Below are 26584 nucleotides of genomic sequence, written 5' to 3' on the forward strand. Positions count from 1 at the left end.
TCCCCAAAAAGCTGGTAACTCAAAATAAAGCATACAACATATACACCTGAAAAAAGTCAGAATTAAAAGTCTGCAATCAAGGCTAATGCTTCAAGGTTGCTAAAAAAAAATCCATTTTATTACATCGGATTTCAGGATTTTTATTGAAAACTGCTAGACTGCGTGCAGATTTTCCTCATTACAAAGAAATCAGCTTACTGATGGCCTTGACATGAACAGTATAAATAGGGACTGAAAAAAGCAAACTATTGATGTAAAAGGGGAAAGGTTGTCATCTATGCTTCCTGGAATTTAGAAGATCGTAGTTCTTTAGACACTAAAGGGGCAAAAACTGGTTGTGTTTGTTAGTGCCCCTTTAAGGCCTGCTGCCATATCACCAGTTCCTCTGTTCTATGCGTATGCGCTCCATGGCTGGGCACGTTGTGCATCCGGCACATGCCCACCCTTTGCAAATGAGGCTGTCCTGGATATGCAAGCAAATTGACCCCAGGTAATAATAATGAAGACTTTTGTTTCAATTGTCTATTTTTCAACAATCTGACTATTCTATAATTGTACTTTGGATTCAATTAAATCACTTCAGTGGCCAATAAAAGTTGATCTTAACCTTTGTTGGTGACTACTATGTTTAGTTCAAGGAAAAAGAGTAAGTTTTGAGGAAGTGGTTTCAACAAATGCACACAGTGGCCGAAAACAGTAAGGCTAATATCTATGTGCAAATGCCACAGAAACGTCAAGCAAGGGCAAATGCACAATTAAACGTGAAAATCAAAAAGTCGCTGTTGGAGCTGCTCCGCCGTTAGCTTTGTGAATATGGTACCTCGCTATTTGGTTCACTATTGAGCGGCATGAAGTTATTATACTTGTATTGTATATACGAAGGAAACTCATCACGGAAAGTTAAGTCAAGTCATTTCAAGTACCCTTGTAATCATGATAAGTACTAATTACTGCCAGCCAACCTCTCTGGCACTGATAATTATCTATTACTTGTGGAGCGTAATGCCCCCTACAGGTGATCTTGGATCTGTGTGAACCTAAACCAGACTGAAGAATCCTTACTGAGATACAAAGGGAGGAATTTTCCCAGGCCCTTGGAGATGGATTTGGAGGCCGAGGGTATGGTGGAGGTGGTGGGGGGGAAGGGGTAGGGTGCGGTGGTGGGGAACAAGCAAATCTCCAAAGAAATGCATCTGGCTAGTTTGCCAACAGGTTCCCGCCTCTGGCTGCTTTTCCCAAAGGCAAGCTGAGACAGAGGCCGACAACCAGTGCCTCCATGACAGGAAGACAATTAAGGTAGTTAAGGGATCAATTTTCAGTGATTTTCCCAGCATAAGGTAATTTCACAAGCATCACACTGGCTGCCCGTTGTGTCAGCAACTCAGAGGAGGTGGCTGCACAGCAGAGGGTTGGAGCTGCGAGAGGTTTCAAGGCTTTTTAATATTTACCGGCGAGAAATGCCATAGTGTGAGGTACTCCCGGAGTCTGATATCGCCAATACTGCTCACGCTGATGCAGTGGCAGCCGCTCCCCTGATAATAATGCTGCCTCCATTGCACCCCTGCTCCTCGGCAGCGCTCTCACTGGTGACACTATGAAGGCCTCTGGCTACCCTGGCAATGGGCCACACTATATCCACCTCCACAATCCACCCACCTTCCCACATTGGACAGCGATCCCAGAGCTGTATTCTTAATTTGCTGGCTCACATAAGATTGCGCTGTGAATGGGGTCAGGACCCAACAATCGTCCTGACACCCAGAAATTTTCAAAGTCCAGAAGATTCAGCCCACAGAGCCTAAACCAGAAAGTGGCAGTAAGAATATTTAATTCAATGCCAAATCATGTCCAAAAAGTGAAATAAAGAGAGGGAAAGAAAAGATGGATTAAGAGAGAAAGATAAAAGGTACAGGAGGAAAAAGTTTTTTAAAATGATTTTAACTTACTGATTTTTTAAAAATCTCCAACAAAAATTAAAAGCTGAAGCAATAAGAGGCCACCCATGTAAAAGTAAATTTTCATTGCCAGAGAAGTTGCTTGGCAATAATAAATATTTACCATGCAGTTAAACATTTACTTACACTTGAATGGACATGCCTTAACTTTATCTGGCACGTATAGTGGGTATCTAGGGGGTAAGTATTGCAACTTCAAGCCCTTCATGGATTCGAATGCTGAGTCTCTTGGCAAGATACTGTTAGAATCCAGCTTCTGGAGGAGCAGGGCAACTTGTCAGCAACTTCCTGATTTCCATCTTTAACTGCGCCTCTGCAGATGCTGTCCAATTTCCTCTTTAATAACAGAGAGCTATTTTTACCCCAAAATCCGGGTCAAAACTTGAATCTGATTTACATAGCTGTTTTAAAGTAATAAAATGTCCCAAGGCGCTGCACAAAAATGTTATCAAACAAGGTTTGACACAGAGCCACACAAGGAGATACTAGCACAGCTGACCAAAAACTTGGTTAAAAACAGTTGTTTGTCCTGTTCACTCAGATCTCAAATGCCCTGTAGAGGGCACTTCCAGCAACATGCAGCGCAAAATATCATCAACAGGAAACAGGCAAGAGAAAGTCTAACTAGTAGTGGGTGCCGTTCATTGCCCTGCCACAGGAAATTTTGGACCATTATAGAATATCCATCAGAATTGGCTAGATTCATTAAGGAAAGTATAAGTGCCTAATCTTCTCTTTGACATCAGCAGATTGCTTTCCGTTACTCATGCTCTATGCTTCAGCAAGTGCTCCCTCCTGCATCTCATTAACTGAAACATCAAAGGCACACTGTGGTTGTATCTGTGTTGGCGCAGGTCCATTCAAATAAGGTGACCTACCATTGACCTCAAAAATTTCCAGGGTCAGTTCCAGTGTTAACCAAGGAGTATGATTGCTGGGAATGCTGGCCTAAGCATTTACTGAGCCGTATCTTTCCAAGTTACTACTTCTTGTGGTGTAATTTTTTCCGATTGCATTTCTAATTTTCTCCAATTACAAATTGCATTTTAGAACAAAGAACAAAGAAAATTACAGCACAGGAACAGGCCCTTCGGCCCTCCAAGCCTGCGCCGATCCAGATCCTCTATCTAAACATGTCGCCTATTTTCTAAGGGTCTGTATCTCTTTGCTTCCTGCCCATTCATGTATCTGTCTAGATACATCTTAAAAGACGCTATTGTGCCCGCGTCTACCACCTCCGCTGGCAACGCGTTCCAGGCACCCACCATCCTCTGCGCAAAGAACTTTCCACGCATATCCCCCCTAAACTTTTCCCCTCTCACTTTGAACTCGTGACCCCTAGTAATTGAATCCCCCGCTCTGGGAAAAAGCTTCTTGCTATCCACCCTGTCTATACCTCTCATGATTTTGTACACCTCAATCAGGTCCCCCCTCAACCTCCATCTTTCTAATGAAAATAATCCTAATCTACTCAACCTCTCTTCATAGCTAGCGCCCTCCATACCAGGCAACATCCTGGTGAACCTCCTCTGCACCCTCTCCAAAGCATCCACATCCTTTTGGTAATGTGGCGACCAGAACTGCACGCAGTATTCCAAATGTGGCCGAACCAAAGTCTTATACAACTGTAACATGACCTGCCAACTCTTGTACTCAATACCCCGTCCGATGAAGGAAAGCATGCCGTATGCCTTCTTGACCACTCTATTGACCTGCGTTGCCACCTTCAGGGAACAATGGACCTGAACACCCAAATCTCTCCGTACATCAATTTTCCCCAGGACTTTTCCATTTACTGTATAGTTCACTCTTGAATTGGATCTTCCAAAATGCATCACCTCGCATTTGCCCTGATTGAACTCCATCTGCCATTTCTCTGCCCAACTCTCCAATCTATCTATATTCTGCTGTATTCTCTGACAGTCCCCTTCACTATCTGCTACTCCACCAATCTTAGTGTCGTCTGCAAACTTGCTAATCAGACCACCTATACTTTCCTCCAAATCATTTATGTATATCACAAACAACAGTGGTCCCAGCACGGATCCCTGTGGAACACCACTGGTCACACATCTCCATTTTGAGAAACTCCCTTCCACTACTACTCTCTGTCTCCTGTTGCCCAACCAGTTCTTTATCCATCTAGCTAGTACACCCGGGACCCCATGCGACTTCACTTTCTCCATCAGCCTACCATGGGGAACCTTATCAAACGCCTTACTGAAGTCCATGTATATGACATCTACAGCCCTTCCCTCATCAATTAACTTTGTCACTTCCTCAAAGAATTCTATTAAGTTGGTAAGACATGACCTTCCCTGCACAAAACCATGTTGCCTATCACCGATAAGCTCATTTTCTTCCAAATGGGAATAGATCCTATCCCTCAGTATCTTCTCCAGCAGCTTCCCTACCACTGACGTCAGGCTCACCGGTCTATAATTACCTGGATTTTCCCTGCTACCCTTCTTAAACAAGGGGACAACATTAGCAATTCTCCAGTCCTCTGGGACCTCACCCGTGTTTAAGGATGCTGCAAAGATATCTGTTAAGGCCCCAGCTATTTCCTCTCTCGCTTCCCTCAGTAACCTGGGATAGATCCCATCCGGACCTGGGGACTTGTCCACCTTGATGCCTTTTAGAATACCCAACACTTCCTCCCTCCTTATGCCGACTTGACCGAGAGTAATCAAACATCTGTCCCTAACCTCAACATCCGTCATGTCCCTCTCCTCGGTGAATACCGATGCAAAGTACTCGTTTAAAATCTCACCCATTTTCTCTGACTCCACGCATAACTTTCCTCCTTTGTCCTTGAGTGGGCCAATCCTTTCTCTAGTTACCCTCTTGCTCCTTATATATGAATAAAAGGCTTTGGGATTTTCCTTAACCCTGTTTGTTAAAGATATTTCATGACCCCTTTTAGCCCTCTTAATTCCTCGTTTCAGACTAGTCCTACATTCCCGATATTCTTTCAAAGCTTTGTCTTTCTTCAGCCTCCTAGACCTTATGTATGCTTCCTTTTTCCTCTTAGCTAGTCTCACAATTTCACCTGTCATCCATGTTCCCTAATCTTGCCATTTCTATCCCTCATTTTCACAAGAACATGTCTCTCCTGCACGCTAATCAACCTCTTTTTAAAAGCCCCCCACGTATCAACTGTGGATTTACCTTCAAACAGCTGCTCCCAATCTACATTCCCCAGCTCCTGCCGAATTTTGTTATAGTTAGCCTTCCCCCAATTTAGCACTCTTCCTTTAGGACCACTCTCATCTTTGTCCATGAGTATTCTAAAACTTACGGAATTGTGATCACTATTCCCAAAGTAGTCCCCTACTGAAACTTCAACCACCTGGCCGGGCTCATTCCCCAACACCAGGTCCAGTATGGCCCCTTCCCGGGTTGGACTATTTACATACTGCTCTAGAAAACCCTCCTGGATGCTCCTTACAAATTCTGCTCCATCTAGACCTCTAACACTAAGTGAATCCCAGTCAATGTTGGGAAAATTAAAATCTCCTATCACTACCACCCTGTTGCTCCTACATCTTTCCATAATCTGTTTACATATTTGTACCTCTATCTCACGCTCGCTGTTGGGAGGCCTGTAGTACAGCCCCAACATTGTTACCGCACCCTTCCTATTTCTGAGTTCTGCCCATATTGCCTCACTGCTCGAGTCCTCCATAGTGCCCTCCTTCAGCACAGCTGTGATATCCTCTTTGACCAGTAATGCAACTCCTCCACCCCTTTTACCTCCCTCTCTATCCCGCCTGAAGCATCGATATCCTGGGATATTTAGTTGCCAATCATGCCCTTCCCTCAACCAAGTCTCAGTAATAGCAATAACATCATACTCCCAGGTACTAATCCAAGCCCTAAGTTCATCTGCCTTACCTACTACACTTCTTACATTAAATCAAATGCACCTCAGACCACCAGTCCCTTTGCGTACATCATCTGCTCCCTGCCTACTCTTTCGCTTAGTCAAAGTGACTTCATTATCTAGTTCCTTACAGGCTTTAGTTACTACCTCCTTACTGTCCACTGACCTCCTCATTTGGCTCCCATCCCCCTGCCACATTAGTTTAAACCCTCCCCAACAGCGTTAGCAAAAGCACCCCCAAGGACATTGGTTCCAGTCCGGCCCAGGTGTAGACCGTCCAATTTGTAACAGTCCCACCTCCGCCGGAACCGGTCCCAATGTCCCAAAAATCTGAACCCCTCCCTCCTGCACCATCTCTCAAGCCACGCATTCATCCTGACTATTCTTTCATTTCTACTCTGACTATCACGTGGCACTGGTAGCAATCCTGAGATTACTACCTCTGAGGTCCTACTTTTTAACTTGGCTCCTAACTCCCTAAATTCTGCTTGTCGGACCTCATCCCGTTTTTTACCTATATCATTGGTGCCTATGTGCACAACGACAACTGGCCTTTCACCCTCCCCCTTCAGAATGTTCTGCAGCCGATCTGAGACATCCCTGACCCGTGCACCTGGGAGGCAACATACCATTCGGGAGTCTCGTTTTCAACCACAGAACCGCCTATCTACTCCCCTTACAATCGAATCCCCTATGACTATAACCCTTCCACTCTTTTTCCCGCCCTTCTGAACAGCAGAGCCAGCCACGGTGCCATGAACCTGGCTACTGCTGCCTTCCCCTGGTGAGCCATCTCCCTCAACAGTATCCAAAACGGTATACCTGTTTTGGAGGGAGATGACCGCAGGGGACACCTGCACTGCCTTCCTGCTCTTTCTCTGCCTTTTGGTCACCCATTCCCTTTCTCCCTCAGCAATCCTAATCTGCGGTGTGACCAATTTGCTAAACGTGCTATCCACGACCTCCTCAGCATCGCGGATGCTCCAAAGTGAGTCCATCCGCAGCTCCAGAGCCGTCATGCGGTCTAACAAGAGCTGCAGCTGGACACACTTCCTGCACGTGAAGGAGTCAGGGACATCAGCCGTGTCCCTGAGCTCCCACATTGAGCAAGATAATCTCAACTCAAGATTTGCCTTTCTAATACTTCGATGTTTCCTTCCCTTGTGCACTATGACGCACAGTAAAACCTTAAACAGGTATCTAATAACATGGGTCTCCTGTAGTACTTAAAAAACCAGGTCCTCAAAAGTAGTTCCGCTCTAATCATTTTTAATGAAATCCATTACATTTCATTTGCTAAAAAATAATTTGATTTGCTTTTAAACTTAGATTTTTAAAAAACATTTGAAGCTCTCATTGTCCTAAACACAAATCAATGGGATTCAACTTATGCTTACTCACTTCATTTTCTCCTGCTGTAGACTACTTGTCATCACATCCAATCCAAATTGCAGAATAGCCTAACCAATGAGTGATATCAAAACAATTCTGTCGTCAGAGGCTATTGGAATAATGCATTGCTGCTGATTAAAACGCCATCTAGTAGTATCTGGCTTGGAAATTACCTAGTCCCAGAAGTGTAATCACCAACAAAATGGTGGTGGGGACTCTGGAAACTTTACCAAAACACTCCTTTCACTAACAATAGTTTCATTATTGCCTAAGGACAATGGTCTCTGAGCAGGTTCTTTCAAAAGAATTATGTTTGCAAGTATAGTACATAATGGTTTTGAAGCATGAATATTGAAAGAGAAGTGTACCCCTAAGCAATGGTATTTTGACTTACGATCAAAAGACTGTCACAATAACATAATTGAATCTGTATCAGTGGCTGACTACTTGGAAGGCGGCACAATTAATTACTCACAGGTTAAAGCAATCACAAAAGAAATATAATTACAACAACAATAACTTGCATTTTCATAGCAGTTTTAAAATGTAAAATGTAAGACGCTTCACAGGAATGTTATGAAACAAAATTTGACACAGAGCTACACAAGGAGATATTAGGACAGGTGACCAAAAACTCAGTCAAAGAGGTCGGCTTTAAGGAGCATCATAAGGTAGAAGAGACAGGTCGAGAGGTGGGAGGCTTAGGGAGGTAATTCCAGAGTTTAGGGCCTAGGCACAGCTGCCAATAGTCGAGCAACGGAAATTGGGAATTTGCAAGAGGCCAGAATTGGAGGAGTGCAGAGACCTCAGAGAAATGTAGGGTTGGAGGAAGTTAGAGAGATAGGGAGGCCATGGAAAGATATGAAAAAAAGGGTGAAAACTTTAAAATCGAGGTGCTGCTGGACCAGGAGTCAATGTAGGTCAGGTATATTCAAGCTCGAAATGTTTATAAATGCTTGCAGATATGGCAGAGCACTGAGCTAGTAACCGTTTATGAAATAGCATTATTGAAGACCTAAGAACCTAAAGCACATAACAATAATGGGCATCAAAAAGTATAAGATTGTACATTGGAGGAGACCATGGAGGAGACAGACAGTGGATTTTGGGTGGGATGGGGACCATGAGTGGCAAAAGTTTATAAACAGAGAGGAGGGGATCCAATCCAGAATACTTTGTGAAAGGGTTGGAGAATGCAGACCAGAAAATTCATCTAGTATGGGAATAGCGGAATCCGCCAACAAGCAGGAAGACGAGTTGAAAAGTCTGTTAGCCAGCAACTGAGCCCAGAAAGTGGGCGCAGAGGAGGAAAATCATACTATAACAATGACCTCTAACAAAAGAGAATGCCTCAAGGCATTTCACAGAGGCTGAACAGAAAAAAATGCAATCAAGTTAAAACAGGAGATATTAGGAGGTGAGACCAAAAGTTTAATTAGAGACAAGCATTAGCAAGAATCTTCAAGGAGAGAGTGAGGAGAGGCAGAGGATTTTAGGGAGGGAATACCAGAATATGGGGACTAGAGAGCTAAAGTCACAGTACTAACAATGGAGCAAATCAAACAAGGATGCACAAGAGGCGAGAGAGTTCTGGGTGAGTGTACACCTGTAGAAGGTTACAGATATAAGGGGTATGGTAATGAAGAGATTTAAAAGCATAAGAATGAAAATTTTAAATTAGCAGCTTTGAGAGATAGAGTCAACCCAGGTAACTAAGGACAGAGCTAATAAGTAAGTGGGACTTTTTGTGAGATAGCATACAGCAACAGAGTTTTGAATGAGCTGAAATTTAATGAGCATGGAGAACTGGAGGCTAGCCAAGAGAGCAATCGAATAGTCAAGACTGGAGGTGACAAAAGCATGAATCAGAGTTTCAATGCAAATGGACTGAAGTAGGGGAGGAGGTGGGCAACGTAATGTTTTGCTTTAATATTTATTTAATGAGTAACCAAAAGATACCTCCAATACCCACTAGGTAACTGGGTTCATTTCTCAGTGGCAGTATGTAGCCAGCATAATGACCCAAATTAACACACTAAGAAATGAGGAAAGAACTGATTGGCATTTATATGGCATCTTTCAAGAACTCAAGACATCCCAAATTGCTTCATAGACAATGAAGCATTTTTAAACTGTAGCACTATTGTAATGTAAGGAAGGCAGTCAATTTTCCACAGAGAGGTCCAACAAACAGAAATGAGATAAATGACCAGTTAATGTGTTTTTTAAGTGATACTAGTTGAGCAACAAATGTTGAACTTACCCTAAAAGGAGTTGGCACACAAGTTACCTTTCCCCCGGCCTGGCTGCAGCCCACTCATGCCTAGAAACTCACCACGTGCTGAACGTGACTCTATACTCCCTTATCCTTGCAGTGCGACTATCTGAGCTCGTGGCTGCAAGTGTAAGATTAAGCTATGGTAAATCCTCATCACTTTCATTGAATATAACTTCCTCTTTCTCCTGCTTCTGCTGAGTCTGTCCAGACAGCAACTCTTCCGGGAGGGTTGGGGTGAGGGAAAGGAAGTGGGGAGGAAAGCAGGAGTTCACACCATCTTCAGCTTCCACTTGTTGCCACATCTGAGAATGAGGGTGAGTAGGGAGTTAAAACTGGGAATAAGGCTGTCACTAACCATCATCCTGGACAGCTTCTGCTGTGCCAGATGTCACAGGCTGCGCCGTTGCCTTTGGTCCCTTGACGTATAACACCCTCTCACCCGGGGGCTCAGGGAATGGATTCATGGAGCCCACCATTCCAGTCTTTTTCCTCTTCTTCGTGTTATGGACAACCTTCTCCTGAAAGGAAGAGGGCAGAGTGTCAGTGATTGTGTGCACTATGTCTGGGCGATGTGCTTGCCATAGCTGAATAGCTGGAGGTGTGTGGAAGCAAGGAGAGGTGAGCATGATGCTAGCAACATTTGTAGAAGTGTGTGGGTGAGGTGGAGTATGTGAATGTTAGGTGTGAGGCCTGAGTGCCAGACAGTGCTGCTGGGTGAGTGGTGAGCTGTGGTGCATTGAGCAGAGTGAGAGGTTGTTGGTGTGATAGGCATGAGATGTACTGTGAGGATGCATTCACTCACCTTGGCCATCTGTAAGAGCTCATTATATTTCTTTCTGCATTGCTGCCATGCCTTTGGCACCAGGCTATGGGCACTCACATCTCGGGCAGCATGTTCCCATTCCCATCCAGGGAAACATTGCCTTCTTCCTGAAATGCACTTCGGTGCCCAGAGCATTGAGTGCGGTGTCTCGAAAGTGGGAAGCTCTCTCCCTTGCCTGCTGAGACATCCTTCCAAAGTTGAAAATTGATTTTTTTGCCAGGCATAATTGCTGGTGTGTAGTCCCTTTAACAGCCAGTGAGCCTTCGAGAGGAGCAGGCTGCCTGGTTCACATGAGAGGCAAACAACAATGCCAGGGCACTCTGCTGTGAGCAGAGGCACAGGCAGCTTGGGAGACAGAGTCACTGGGGCCAATGCAGAAATCGTGCAGATTCAGTGAGTAAACAAATGTTGTGTCATCTCCACCTCAATCTGCATGGGCAAGGACAGGTTGTAAATCACAATGCTTACACCCAAAAATTGGCTTAAAGTGATTTCTAGCTCATTAACTTTTATGAAAGTACTAACCTTCCTTCTTCTGTAGTTTTAATTTCTTCTCTCCCTATCTATTTCACTTTTCATTCATCTAGTGTCTTCAAAAAATACACAGAATACTTGCTTTTTTGTACATTTCTTCGTTGTGAATTTTCTGCTCAGGGTGAGGAATGTCAATACTGCACCCAACGTCAGCTCTAATGACTCCCAGGCCAGGAATAGCACAACTACATAGGGCCATGATTGGTGTCAGTGCAACATTTTTAGTCAGCTCCTTCAAGTTTGTAACAGGGAGCTTTGGACCAGTTGATCACTGGTAGAAAAGTTGCTCCAGCATCAACCAATCTTGCTAAAAGGTCTAACTGAGGAATAAAGGTATGGCAACTTGATTAAGACAGATTTTTGCACTGAGGTTCACTGTACAAACTATTGTGGAATAACTACTATGCATTTAAAAGGTAATATAATCTGCAATTAGTTATAGAAAAATTACATATCCACCCCATATCACATTCTGAAAATTTGGAAGTGATTACAAGACAGCAATTTAGTGAGAGGCTTCTGAGAGTGTCCCAAGAGAAAAAACTAGAACTGTTTAGAACAATCATTTTAAGTAGCTGCAGGCTTGAATTCACTTTTTGATATCTCTTCAAACTGATTATATAGTAAATACAACGTACAGACTCATACCCAAATTTTGGCCATTCCTGGTGCCAGCAACATGGTATGGTATAGATATAACTGCATATAGCAAGACCACTAGTCCTGGCCAGATTGGAGAGGAATCATAGAATGGTTACATCACAGAAGGAGGCCATTCAGCTCATCATGTCCCTGCTGGTTCTCTGTAAGAGCTACACAGCTAATCCCTCTCCCCTGCCTTTTCCCCAGAGCGCTGCAATTTTATTTCTCTTCAGATAATTTTCCAATTCCCTTTTGAAAGCCACAATTGAATCTGCCTCTACCACACTCTTAGGCCATGCACTCCAGATCCTAACCACTCACTGCGTAAAAATTGTTATTCCTCATGTCATCGTTGCTTCTTTTGCCAATCACCTTAAATCAGTGTCCTCTGGTTCTCGACCCTTCTGCCAATGGGAACAGTTTCTCAGTTCCGATGAAGGGTCACTGACCTGAAATGTTAACTCTGCTTCTCTCTCCACAGATGCTGCCAGTCCTGCTGTGTATTTCCAGCATTTCTGGTTTTTATTTCAGATTTCCAGCATCTGCAGTATTTTGCTTTTATTTGCTAACTTCATATCCATGCTGCTACTGTCCCTTTTATTCCATGAGTTTTAAACTCTTTTGCTGATAAGTGGCAAGTAATATTTGCGCCACACAAGTACCAGGTAATGACCATCTCCAACAAGAGAGAATCTAACCATCTCCCCTTGACATTCAACGGCATTACCATCACTGAATCCCCCACTATCAACATCCTAGGGGCTACCAATGACCAGAAACTGAACTGGAGTAGCCATATAAATACCATGGCTACAAGAGCAAGTCAGAGGCTAGGAATCCTGCAGCAAGTAACTCACCTCCTGACTCCCCAAAGCCTGTCCTCCATCTACAAGGCACAAGTCAGGAGTGTGATGGAATACTCTCCACTTGTCTGGATGGGTGCAGCTCCAACAACACTCAAGAACCTCAACACCATCCAGGAGAAAGCAGCCCACTTGATTGGCACTGCAGCCTCACAGCTCCAGGGACTCTGGTTCGATTCTGGGTACTGCCTGTGTGGAGTTTGCAAGTTCTCCGTGTCTGCGTGGGTTTTCGCCAGGTGCTCCGGTTTCCTCCCACATCCAAAGACTTGCAGGTGATAGGTAAATTGGCCATTGTAAATTGCCCGTGTAGGGAGGTGATAGGGAATATGGGATTACTGTAGGGTTAGTATAAATGGGTGGTTGTTGGTCGGCACAGACTTGGTGGGCTGAAGGGCCTGTTTCAGTGCTGTATCTCTAAATGAAAAATAAATTCACTCCCTCCATCACCAATGTACAGTGGCAGCAGTGTGTACCATCTACAAGATGCACTGCAGCAACGCACCAAGCCTCCTTAGACAGCACCTTCCAAACCCACAACCTCCATCAACTAGAAGGACAAGGGCAGCAAATGCATGGGAACACCACCACCTGCAAGTTCCCCTCCAAGTCACACACCATCCTGACTTGGAACTATATCGCTGTTCCTTCACTGTCGCTGGGTCAAAATCCTGGAACTCCCTTCCTAACAGCACTGTGGGTGTATCTACCCCACATGGACTGCAGCGGTTCAAGAAGGCAGCTCACCACCACCTTCTCAAGGGCAATTAGGGATGGGCAATAAATGCTGGCCTGGCCAGCGACGCCCACATCCCATGAATGGATTAAAAATAAATCTGAAGTACTCTGTACAGTTTTGGTCTCCGAACTTAAGAAAGGATAAAATTGCATTAGAAGCAGTTCAGAGACGGTTCACTCGACAGATTCCTGGAAAGAAGGGGTTATCTTATGAGGAAGAGTTGAACAGGTTGGGCCTATACCCATTGGGGTTTAGAAGAATGAGAGGTGATCTTATTGAAACATATAAGATTCTGAGGTGACTTGACAGGGTGAATGCTGGAAGGATGTTACTAATGGGCAAGACTACAACTAGGGAACACCTCCTGTTTTAGACAGAGATGAGGAGAATTTCTTTCTCTCTGAGGGTCTTTGGTCTGTGGAATTCGCTTCCTCAGAGAGCAGTAGAGGCTGAATCATTGAATATATTCAAGTGTGAGTGTGATAGATTGTTGATAGATAAGGGAGTAAAGTGTTCTGGGGGGCAGACAGGAAAGTGGAGTTGAGGCCCCATTCAAATCATCCATGATCTCATCAAATGGTAGAGCAGGTTTGAGGGACCAAATGGCCTACTCCTGTTCATAATTCGTATGTTCATATGTATGTATGTTCACCTCGCTGATTACTGGGCATGTTGTGAACATCATGTGTTTTAATGATTGACATAAACCTCATTTCGCTGATTGGTAGATGAAGCAGGGCTTCCAGTGCAGTTTTGAGAGCAGTCTCAAGTATTAGTAGACAAGTGAGAATGCCAGAATGAGCAAATCAAAAACAGGCACAATCATTACTGCAGCACATCGAGTGAAAGAATTTGGAAACCCAATTCTGCATGCTGATGGTGGAATACTGTTTACTACAAGCTGCAATGTTTCGTTGGATCACACACGGTGTCAACAGTTCAGCGCCAGTTAGAGACTGAAATCCATCGCAGCAGAGATAGAGCATCGGACACTGCACTACTAGAAAACGAACACGCAATAAAAAAACTACGACTTCATCTCTTTTTAAGAAGTTGACAGAGAGCTCAGAAAATTGTCAGTTGGTTAAATGGAACTTGTGGATGCTTTCGCAAGTGCCAACATACCATTGAAAAATCTTGATCACCCAAAGCTGTGGGTATTCATTCAACATAATGTGCAAAATGGTGGTTGCTTCCAAAGTACAAGTAAACTATGACAGGATGACCTACCGAAGGTTTTTGCTACACATTGTGAGGACTTGAAGTCTCAGATTAACTCATGCAAGTCTTTTGCAATTATTTGTGATGAGCCCACCAATGAACAAGACAACTATCCGCTGCATGCTTTGTTTGATTTTATGTCTGGGAAGGCTGAAGATGTTCAGTCAAGAAAGCTAACAACAGAGCTCACAGACTGCGTCCACTGAGAAGCTGTGAATTACACCAAGGTTTCCCAAGTGAAAATCAAAACCATTTCAAAATCCAGTGCAGATTTCAACAAAGTGTCTGCTTTCATTGGTGACAATGCAACTTATACTAAAAAATCTTTCCAATCTGTGCTCCAAGGTGTAATGGTGAATGCTGTCCATAATACATGTAATGCACATATAATTTCTCATCAGTGAGCTGTGGAAAAGTGAGTTTGGTAAAGTCGACAAACTGGTCAGCTACATTAAAAAGCTTTTCAAACAGTGCCCTCGCCGCAAGCATCAATTCAGGCAATACATTGCAAATACGGCTCAAATTGGGGAACAAAACATCGCCCTTCTTCCAGAGCCAGTAATTACACATTGGAATTCTTGGTTTCGGGCAGTACAGTATCATGCAGCTCACCTGAAATACAACTCAGACTTGGGGCTGGATTTTACCAAGCCCACGATCCGGGGTCTGTGGTGGGGGTGGGGAGGGGGGGGGGGCCAGAAGATCATTCTGGCAGAGGCCCACGACGAAGGTCGACGCCAGGAGGGCCCGGCCCGATCCTCCCGGCAGCGGAAATGCTCCATGGTGGCCCCACTGCTGCTGGGCGATGGGACCTCAATTTCAATATTTAAACCAATGACATGAATACATTTAAATGAACCTACCTGCAATCTTCCGGGCCTGACACAATCCTTAGTGTGGCAGCTGGCACTCCCACGCTTTCAATTCCCCGTCTGGGGAAAACCGGCATGACACTGGTGGGGAGGTGGTTGGAGTCAAGATTTCCAGTGCAGGGTGTGGTGGTGGTGGTGGGGGGGCAGTGACAGACAGCCCGTGCCCCTCCACATGATTGGGGCAGGCAGGGGTGGGGGGGCGGGCTGCCCCAGCTATTTAAATGAGCCACTGCGCAGGAGATCACAACGGCTCTTCAGCGTGCAGCCCTTTCTCGAGTTCGCCACCAAGAGCGACAGTGGGCTGTTAAAATCCAGCCCTTGGTCTCAGAACAGCTCACACTGACCAGCCCTTGGTCTCAGAACAACTCACACTGACACCGAAAACACAGGTTTTAACAGACATTGTAATCCTTCTAAATGATGCTCAGCTTAATGAAGAGGTTCAGTTTGTTGCCCGACCAAGAATGCTACACGACTGATGGATTTAATCACTTGGTTTGCATCTCAACACATTACAATCTACAAAGTTTACAATAAAGTAATGGATGTACAGTCAAACGAGTCACACTCTGATGACGCTGAATTAAATGCCTGTTCTCAACATGTGTTTTCTTGCATGGCAAAAAAGCTCAACAATATTACTGCTATGGGGAAGAGTCAAACGTGAAGAAAAAGTGGCTCAAAGGTTTGAATAACCTTCTGCCGCATTCCTGATAGCTGTGTGTATCTTTGTCCCTGCACAAGTGCACCTGCTATGGTAGATTTAAACTCTTTTGATGTGATTCCTGGCTTTGACAAGAACTGTAGGCTGGAGATTCCTGATTATAAAAGCATTGCAAAAGAAGCAAATCTTACTTTGCCTGTGCCGCAGTTTTGGAGTTCTGTGGAATGCAGAATACCCTACCTTGCAAGGCCAGCACAGCGCTGTCTGACAATTCCAAAAAACTCTGTGGACATGGAGAGAGCTGTGTCTGAACATGGACAGGTATTCCCAGCACACAGACAGGAAATGAAGAAAGAGACAGTTGCAGGTTGCTCCACGCTCACATTCAACCACTGACTTGGGTGGCTGTTGGTCAGCACAGACTAGGTGGGCCGAAGGGCCTGTTTCAATGCTGTATCTCTCTATGACTCTCTGACTCTATGACTCTATGACTTCAGTGAGTAAAGAACATGACCTGCTTATAGTCAGCTTTTTACAACAGTATTTGAATATACAATAAATGCCATTAGAAACACGAATCCTCCCTTATCTTTTTTTTGTTTTAAATAGATCATTTTCATGGTTTGTTGCAACACCATGAAATTTATGATTTAAATACGTGAAATTCACGATTCTTAAAATGCAGTGACTGTGAAATTTGTTCAATGTGACCGTGAATTTGGTGGGGCCCTACACATAGGGCTGGATTTTATGCAATGCTGGGCCCAAAGGCGAGGGGAACACTACGTCGGCCTTTTGGGGGACCCTTGGCTGCATTTCACGGCACTCGGGCAATTAACTATGTGACACCGGGGTCGCCGTCCCTTTAACGAGAGGCTTGGCAGCTCAGCGGTCCCAGCAGCATAACCGGGAGTGCTGGGACTGCAGCAGTCACTTGAAGAACAGCAGCCATGGAGCCTGGACTGGGACTGCAGGTAAGTGGGAGCGGGCTCACCGGGGCCATTCTGGCAGGCCCCGGCAAGAAGGGTTTAGGTTACTGAGGACGGGGCGGGGAGGGGATGGGTGATGCTACAAGGGCAGCCTTTGCTGCTGGGGCCCTCCATGGGCCACATATCGTCCACGGAGGAGGTGCACCACACACCCCCCTCCCCCCACAACCAAACCCACAAGGAGGCCCCCTTGAGTTACTCATGCGGCAGAAGCACCCTCCCCCCCACCACTAGTAAAATACCAGCTGCTGTGGGAAGAGGCCTTTTAGTGGCCATTAATTGGCTACTTAAGGTCCTCAACTGACCTCTGGGTGGGAAGGCCATCCTCAGTGTCAGGAAGGCGACGGGTACTCCACCCCACTCCTTCCCAGGCCATTTTATGGGCTCCCCCAACCTCTGTTCCTGACACTAGGGTGCCCATAAAATTCAGCCCTTAATGTATCTATAACTATTCTCCATTCAATGCATTATGCTTTTATCAGGAGATATTGCTGTAGTTTGTAGAGACCCTTTTTAAATAGACTCCATAGCGTGTTTGAAATAGTCTGCTGTTTAAATAAACTCAATTTGCTGAGTAAATAAACTTCATTTGCTTTAAAATGGAATGTTTGCTAAGTGTCGTGAGGTAAGTCCCAACCTGCCTCCAAATGATTGCTGACACAGTGGTGTCAATAGACATTCTGGGGGCTATCAACTATCATTGCCCACCCCGCCCCCCACCCGATGCCCTTGTTATGTGATGACATTCACACAAGGGACCGTGTCATTATTGTATTTGTGGGCTTGAGAATTAGAGAATATATGGTACTTGGAAAGGAAACTGAAAGTAGCTTTGGGCTTTGGGAAAACACCTAACCTGGGGGTTGTTGTAAGGTTAGATAAGCTTATGCTGCTGTGGTGAGAACAGTGTATGGAACTTTACAGAAGTATTCAATAAAATGCTTGTTTAATCTTTGTTAAAGTTAAAGCTGTGATTTCAAGTGTGATTCATTTCATCCTGAGATGTGACATTGGCAATAAGTGTAAGAGCTGGAGATCAGAGTGTGGAGGCAGAATTCGTAGTGATTGAGGAGGATGGCGAGACTCTTCTGAGTAGAGAAACTGGCCAAGCGTTGGGGGTGCTACACATTGGATTGAAAGTGAATTCTGTGAATTCCTATGCGGAGCTTCGAGAGGAGTTTGGACCAGTGTTTCAAGGAATTGGGAAGTTGCATAACCATCGAGTGAGATTAACAATTGATGAAAACGTGAAGCCTGTAGCTCGGCCTTTACGTAGAACACTCTTTTGTCTTAGAGGAAAATTGAGGCAAAGATCAAGGAACTAGTTGACCAAAACATCATAGAGCCAGATGAAGGACAAACACACAGATCTTCACGAGAGAGGAAGCTGAATCATTCGTGCGGTTTGTGACAGTTCATGCTACACCGAAAGCAATCAGAACTAGAGAGATTGAAAGAAAGTCACAGATCCAGAATTGAATGATATCAGACAGAGAATCCAAGCTGGAAATTGGGAGAATTGCCCATTAAGAGCGTACATTATTATATGAGATGAACTGTGCACAACTGGGAAGTGTCTTCTCAGAGGTAACTCAGCTCAAGGGCAATTAGGAATGGGCAAGAAATGCTGGCTTAGCCAGTGAAGCCCACATCCCACAAATTAATAAAATAACAGACCTAGAGTGCCACAAAAGCTTAGGCCTAGACTGATGATGCTAGCTCATGAGGGTCACTTGGTACTAAGCAAAACTTATGAACCAAAGTATGGTGGCCTGGGATGGAGAAAGATGTGGAACAGTTTGTCAAAACATGTCATTGATGTCAACTTGTCAGTAGACCCAATCCACCAGAACTAGTACGCAGCACACTGTTACCAGCTGGACCATGGGAAGATGTAGCAGTTGCCTTCTTAGGCCCATTTCCAACAGGACAGTCCATACTAGTGGTGATTGACTATTGCAGCCGTGACTATGAGTATGTGGTAATGAATTCTACAACAGCAGAAAACACAGTGTTTGCACTGACTGAAATATTTGCAAGGCATGGTCTACCAGTCACATTGTATTCAGACAATGGACCACAATTCATTTTACAGACCTTTGCAGATTATATGCAACTCACAGGTATTCACCATCACAGAGTAATACCCAAATGGCCACAGGCAAATGGGAAAGTGGAAAGACAAAACCAATCCTTAGAGAAACAGATGAGGATTGCTGTTGCTGAGGGTAAAACCTGGAAGGAGGTGTTGTCGTCATATGTGGCCATATATCGAGCAACTACACATATGATGACAGGAAAGAGCCCAGCTGAGTTGTTATTTGGACGCAAAATATGCACCAAGATACCAGAGCTGAGGGACATTAGAGTTGATCAGGAGGTTTGAGATCATGATGCTGAGGAAAGGGTGCTGCAAAGTTTTATGCAGACTACAGAAGGAGAGCTAGACAGTCTGATGTGATGCCAGGTGATGAAGTATTGCTGAGACGGGAGAATCTGAGTAAGATGGATACACCATATTATCCCAAGCCGTACACAATTATTGCCAAGAAGGGAAACAATGTGACTGTGCAGTCACCAGAAGGAGTACTGTATGATATAAATTCTTCATGTGTTAAAAAGTATCTTGGTGACAAAGACACAACAGCAGATGAACCAGATGTAGGAGCTGAGGCAAAACTGACAGTCAGCAATTCAGAAGTCCAAGCCAGTGATGCTGTTGGCATGCAGACAGCTTGCCATCCAGAAGGAGAAACATCTGTTCCAGAGGGGCCGATGACATTTCCTAATGCTGATGTGGTAACCAGAGTTCCTGAGACAGCAGGAAGACCATGGCATGAGAGGAGACCACCAAAACGATATGAAGATTATGTGTTGTGATTATGTTCAAAAATCATGGACATGTTTTGGTCTAATAAGATATAGAGAATATATGGTACTTGGAAGGGAAACTGAAAGTAGCTTTGTGCTTTGGGGAAAACACCTGACCTAGGGGTTGTTGTAAGGTCAGATAAGCATATGCTGCTGTCGTGAGAACAGTGAACAGAACTCCACAGAAGTCTTTAATAAAACACTTGTTAAATCTTTGTTAAAGTTCAACCTGAGATGTGACAGACCTAGCTATCACTGTGGGTTTATTAAGAAGTCTGCAGTAAATTACCAGGAAATTCAATGTCCATTAAGTAGGAGAACAAGTATTTTATGATCAAGAGTTTAATAATTGTGTAAATGCCACAAAAAATAGAACTTTTATCCATTAGATGTGTGCACCTTGTATATATATATATCTTTTGAAACTGGTTGTAACCCATTTGTAAAATAGTTTCCAAAAAATTATTTAAAAACTGAAATGACTGCTCAGAGATACATTTTCTGTATCAGAACCCAGAGAGATTTGATCAAAAATTAGTCAAGTTAAAGGCAATTTTGAAGGGGTATTTTAAATGCTAATTCCATAATCAGCATCACAAACATGAATAGTAGGGGTAGAATTCTAGAATCTGTGAATTAACTGCTGAAAACATATAGCTCTGTTCTGAAAATAAAGGAGCAAAGAGAGTTCCATTGTGAATTGCATTTTAGGATTGTTAGAACTGTCACAAATGAAGACAATATTATCTTATGCTCACTGGCATTTTTAAAGGTCAAAGGACCCTTATAATTATATCTTCTCCTTTCTGTTCATTGACACCATTATACAAAGGTGCTGAAACTCTGCTGATCTCTGCAACATCTTGAGTTTTGAGAGTGCTGCATAAGGGTGAAACTTCTGTCCACCCCTTACAAGACAAATTACAGCCAGGGGCTCCCTAAACCCATTCTGTATCATGTCTCACTAGGAACACAGCTATGTAGTGGCAGCCAGTGTACTGAAACAGTGAAGCGAGACTGGCTCCACAATGGCATATGTGGGCCCAACTGATGGGCCTGAACCTCGCACAGAATCTGAATTTGTTTAAAAATAAATTTGGCATTTTGGGAGATCAGCATCCAGACAGCCAATAGAAATATAGACTGGTGGGAATGAGAGGAGCCGTCACTGCCTCTGATCGTAAGCCACAACTGATCGTGTCCTAAGAAATTTCATAAGAAGAGGGTTACTAACTTTCAGCCTGGGCTCAGTGGTAATGCTCCCACCTCTGAGTAAGAAAGCTATGGTGTTTAAATCCCACTCCAGAGACCTGAGCCCATAATCCAGACTGAAATTTTCATGCAGTATTAAGAGATTGCAGCAATCAGAATTGCTGTCTTTTGGTTGAGATGTTAAACCAAAATCCTATTTACCCTCTTAAGTGGATGTAAAAGATTCCATGGCACCATTCGAAGAGCAGCGGAGGTGTTCTCCCGGTATCCTGGCCAATACTTATCCCTCAAATAAATCACTAAAAAACAGATTATCTGGTCGCTATCTCATTGCTGTTGGTGGGACAGTGTGCAAATTGGCTACTGCATTTGTTATGAACACATACTACGCCGAGTGATGATTTTTTTAATCCATCGGTTAGAAACCTGAATTAAACTTTAAAAAGAAAGCAGGAGACAAAGAACTGATAAAAGCATCACTGCTAGCAGCTAAAGTGGTCACCACAATTTGCATCTAAATACCTTACACACCAATGTATTGAGGTGGAGACTTAAGTCTGGTAAAATCTTCAACCAGAATAATGGCTTGAGCAGTTTTAATGAGCTACTTGCCTTGCCTTCATTAACAAGACATTCAAAGCCATCTTGGAGCATAAACACTGGTGGAGACGAACCTCTCAAAAAGAGTAAACACTGAAATAATGGGATCCAAGAGAGATTGGAATTAGAGTCATCGAGTCATAGAGAGATAGAGCACTAAAATAGGCCCTTCGGCCCACCGAGTCTGTGCCGACCATCAACCACCCGTTTATACTAATCCTGCATTAATCCCATATTCCCTACCACATCCCCACCTTCCCTCAATTCCCCTACCACCTACCTACACTAGGGGCAATTTACAATGGCCAATTTACCTATCAACCTGCAAGTCTTCGGCTGTGGGAGGAAACCGGAGCACCCGGCGGAATCCCACGCAGTCACAGGGAGAACTTACAAACTCCGCACAGGCAGTACCCAGAACTGAACCCAGGTCACTAGAGCTGTGAGGCTGCAGTGCTAACCACTACGCCACTGTGCCGCCCTTAGACTTAGACTTGATCCAATTAAAGTGCAAAAGAGAGAATACACTGGGCCATCATGTGACAGGCCCTCCATCTGGGTGAAAACTTGCAGGTTCTTCTCTCTACAGGAGACAAGCACCTGAGTTTGACCAGTGCGGGACCCAAGTGGAATCTCTCTCTCCACCCCAACTCCCAGGCCACCCTGCAAGTCCGAACCCTGCCTGCTGGCTGAAAAACATCCAAGTCTATCATTGCTGCAGACAGAGACCCCAGGAAGAAAACCATCTGCATCATTGTCTCCAAGAAAACCTAGTTGGCCACCTCTACCAGCCAGCAACTTCAGGACAATGAGTTCAGCTGGAAGACAACTGAATTACCACACTCCACAGACTTTATATTATTTTTTATTGCTCCAGATTCTAATCGAACCAATCTATTCTTCTTCACTCTGTAACCTATTTGTGGTTGTATATGATTCTCATGTGTGTGCGTGCGTGCGTGCATGAAAGTTGGAGCGTAGTTTATTATTTTACTGAGATTGGGTTTTGGTTTCAAGTACAATAAGCTAACCTCTTTCTTGTTTAAACTCAAGAAAACCTGCCCGTTTGGTTCTTTTGATCATAGCACATAAAAGGGTTAAACACTCACTAAATTGGTAAGCATATCCACTGTTTAAAAGAAATAAACACTGTTGTGGTCAAACAAGGAGAGGGACAAGAGGGGAGCCTTTCGACCCTTCCTCACCTCATCGTAACAGCATTACATTACAATTGTGGCTAAACTTCAAAAAGTACTTCATTGGCTGTAAAGTGCTTTGAGATGTCCAGAAATCATGGAAGGTGCGATATAATGCAAGTTCTTTAACAATTTAACCAAGTATGGCATCAGGAGCCCTGGCAAAATTGAACTCAATGGGTATCGGGGGGAAGCTCTCCACTGATTGGAGTTATACCTAGCACAAAGAAAGATGGTTATGATTGTTGGAGGCAAATCATCGCAGCCTCAGGACATCACTACAGGAGTTCCTCATGGTCATGTCCTGGGCCCAACCATCCTCAGCTGCTTCATCAAAGACCTTCTTTCCATCATCCAGTCAGAAGTGAAGATATTTGCTGATGATGGCACAATGTTCAGTACCAATCGCAATTCCTCAGATACTGAAGCAGTCCGTGTCAATATGCAGCAAGATCTGAACAACATTCAGGCTTGGGCTGATAAGTGGCAAGTTACATCCATGCCACAAAAGTGCCAGGAAATGGCCATCTCCAACAAGGGAGAATTTAACCATCTCCCCTTGACACTCAACGGCTATATTCTCCACTATCAACATCCTGGGGTTTCCATTGACCAGAAACTGAACTAGACCAGCCATATAAATACTGTGGCCACAAAAGCAAGTCAGAGACTGGAAATTCTGAGACGAGTAACTCAACTCCTGACTCTCCAAAGCCAGTTCACCATCTACAAAGCACAAGTCAGAAGTGTTTTTTTTTAATTCATTCATGGGATATGGGTGTTGCTGACAAGGCCAACATTTATTGCCCATCTCCCAATTGCCTAACTGTAATGGAATACTCTCCACTTGCCTGGATAAGTGCAGTTCTAACAACACTTATGAAGCTCATACCATCCAGGACAAAGCAGTCTGCTTGATCAGCACCCGTGCATCAACTTAAACATTCACTCCCTCTACCACCGATGCACAGTGGCAGCACTGTGTACCATATACAAGATGCACTGCAGCACCTCACCACGACTCCCTCAACAGCACTTTTCAAATCTGCGATCTCGATCACCTGGAAGGACAAGGGCAGTAGATGCATGGGAACACCAACACCTGCAAGTTCCCCTCCAAGCCACACACCATCCTGACTTGGAACTATATCGCCATTCCTTCACTGTCGCTGGATCAAAATCTAACAGCACTGTGGAGGTGCCCGCACCAGTTGGACTGCAGCGGTTAAAGGAAGCGGCTCATCACAATCTTCTCAAGGGCAAATAAAGATGGGCAACAAATGCTGACCTTGCCAGCGACACCCACATCCCATGAAAGAATAAAAATAATTACAAGTTAACAAGGAAAGCTGGAACAACTTGTCAGGCAAACCCCCCACCTGTCAAGACTGAGGCATACATTATTTCGCCACGTGAACATTAAAAACTTAAAAATTGCACGCCCTTGACTAGAAAGACAATTTGCATAGTACCAGACAACGTGGAAACAAAGGGAACCAGTTCCTGCCCCCCCAATACACAGAAGAGACCTGGTCAAACCAGTGGGTCACATGACAACCACCTGCTGGTCAACTAGGGAAGTTTTAAACTGGAAAAGCAGATTTTGAAATCAGAATGCCACGTACTCCTGATGGAACTGAAGCAGAACTCTCTCCTGCCTGCTTCCATCTCCTTCCAATGGAACTAAATCTTGTGAAAATACGTGAAACTCAAAGAGAGAAAGATTTCCCACGTGAACAAGGTTTTAAGACGACTACTGGCCCCAAAGAAAAGCAAGACTACTTACAAAAGGACTACAGTGAGCTCGAAGCACCGTAACAAGATATTGCCTCAAACTGTTCCACCTTATCTTTTCTTCTCTTTTTGCATGTGTATTGCGTGAGCATGCTAGTGTGGGCGCGTAGTAGATTTGTAGGCCTGAACCGTATTAGAGTTTAAGTTTTAAGGTTTAATAAAATTTCATCTTTCTTCTTTAAACTTGAGAAAGACTGTGTGAATTGATTTCTTTGTCTTATAATTGGAAAACTGTGAACAAGGATTCACAAATGAGGGAGCTCAAAACACAGTGTGTTTAAAATTAAACCCTGTTACAAATAAGACCAGGTGAAGATAGTAACACACCCCTAGGCACCTTTTGCACCTGGTCGTAACAAACTGGAGACTCTTAGACAGTTCAACACAGTTTGTGTATAGAGTAAATTGCTGATTGTGCTGTATAGTAACTTGCCTTTGTTTTTGTTTCTGTGAATTAGTTTATTGTAAAAACATTTGGACAGTACTTTAGCCTGTGAAAAGTGACCTAATGGTGTCATATTTTCTGTAATTTGAAGAGACAAAGGGTTATTTCACACTAAAAGAAAAAAAGACTTGCCTTTATATAGCACTTTTCACAACCTCAGGACATCCTAAAGTTCTTTAGAGCCAATTAAGTACTTTTTTTTTTAATGTAGTCACTGTTGGAATATAGGAAAGGCAGCAGCGAATTTGCATACAGCAAGTCCCACAATCAGCAATGTGATAATGACCAGATAATCTGTTTTAGTAATGCTGAATGTGAGCTAAATATTGGCAAGGACATCAGGGTAACTCCCCTGCTCTTCTTCAAAGTAGTGCCATAGGATCTTTTAAATCACCTGAGAGAGAAAATGGGGCCATGATTTAATGTTTCATCCAAAAATCAGCATTTCCAATGGTTCAGTACTCCCTTAGCAGTGCACTGGAGCGTCAGCCTAGATTTCTGGGCTCAAGTCTCTGGAGTGGGACTTGAACGCACAACCTTCTGCCTCAGAGGCAAGAGTGCCACTAGTGGCTGACACAACTAAGCTTACCTACTATGATCAAGGATAGTCATCTTCAACCAATCTTTTGCTTTCAAATAAGAAAAAATTGAACATGCTATAATCCTAACCTACTATTGCAGAATAAAGGCTCTTCTATTATATATTGATTTAAAGGAACTGTCCAATCATTTTTTGTACAAAAAATACACAAAGGATATTATACTTCCTTACCTCCACAACTCTCTTTTGGGTGACCACAATAGGAGAATTTGTCCCTTCCCATTGTTCTACTACTTGGTTGACCTCAAAAGTTTTTTGTTCAAAGTTTGTGTGCGAGTTGAGTAATGTTACCTCGTAGAATTCTTGGATATCTGAAACCAAAAAAAGAGCATTCCTCTGAAAAACAGGACTAAGTAGTGGAAAAATGTTTTTAAAATTTTCTGCAATCTTGATAGTATTTTCGGATTCAAAAATACACAAGAAACATATTTTGATAGAACTCATTTCAGAGACCAGGACTTCCAAAAGTGAAGTTTAAATAATTAATTAATTTGACAAATAGCAAAAGAGAATGATGCTTTTAGGCAGGTCTCCATGTTGTATCTATTAAAAATACAATAAAACCATAAACAGTAGACTAATCCTTTTTGTTAAAAAAAAATTCCAAATGAGCCTGCGCCTTAAATGATTGTTGCTACATAATCCCTCAAGGAAGGAAGGAAACTATAATATTAAATATTTTCAGCACTACTAGTACATCTCTTTTGCCTTTGCTCACATATGTTCTTCAAATCATCATTTCTGATGTTTACGCTGGTCTTGCTGCAACCTAAATGTAACTGTTTGTCCTTTAGCAAATTTACTGAAGCAAAATATCACATAACTGTTATGTAGCAAAATATTATACACTGTACAAATACTGAAAGATGCATGCGTCACAATCAATCTACCACCATTTTAGAAAATGTTCTTAAAATGTTCATAACTTGTTCATCCCCCCCAAAGAACTCTTAAGCCTGGATTTTGGCCAAACTCACCTGATGGGAACAGGACACCCGTTTTGTACCCAG

General features: G+C 43.6%; 1 protein-coding gene across 3 annotated transcripts in view; it reads right to left on the minus strand.

Annotated features, from left to right (window-relative positions):
• dlg2 (discs, large homolog 2 (Drosophila)) overlaps positions 1-26584 on the minus strand; it is a 1345388-nt gene that overhangs the window by 1140082 nt on the left and 178722 nt on the right. For all 3 annotated transcript variants that reach the window (XM_068033932.1, XM_068033931.1, XM_068033933.1), the window contains one exon: positions 25746-25885. In XM_068033932.1, coding sequence (XP_067890033.1) covers positions 25746-25885 — 140 coding nt within the window. The remainder of the gene's footprint in view (positions 1-25745; positions 25886-26584) is intronic.

Source organism: Heterodontus francisci, chromosome 6, assembly GCF_036365525.1.
Source record: "Heterodontus francisci isolate sHetFra1 chromosome 6, sHetFra1.hap1, whole genome shotgun sequence".
In the NCBI taxonomy this organism is placed as follows: domain Eukaryota; kingdom Metazoa; phylum Chordata; class Chondrichthyes; order Heterodontiformes; family Heterodontidae; genus Heterodontus; species Heterodontus francisci.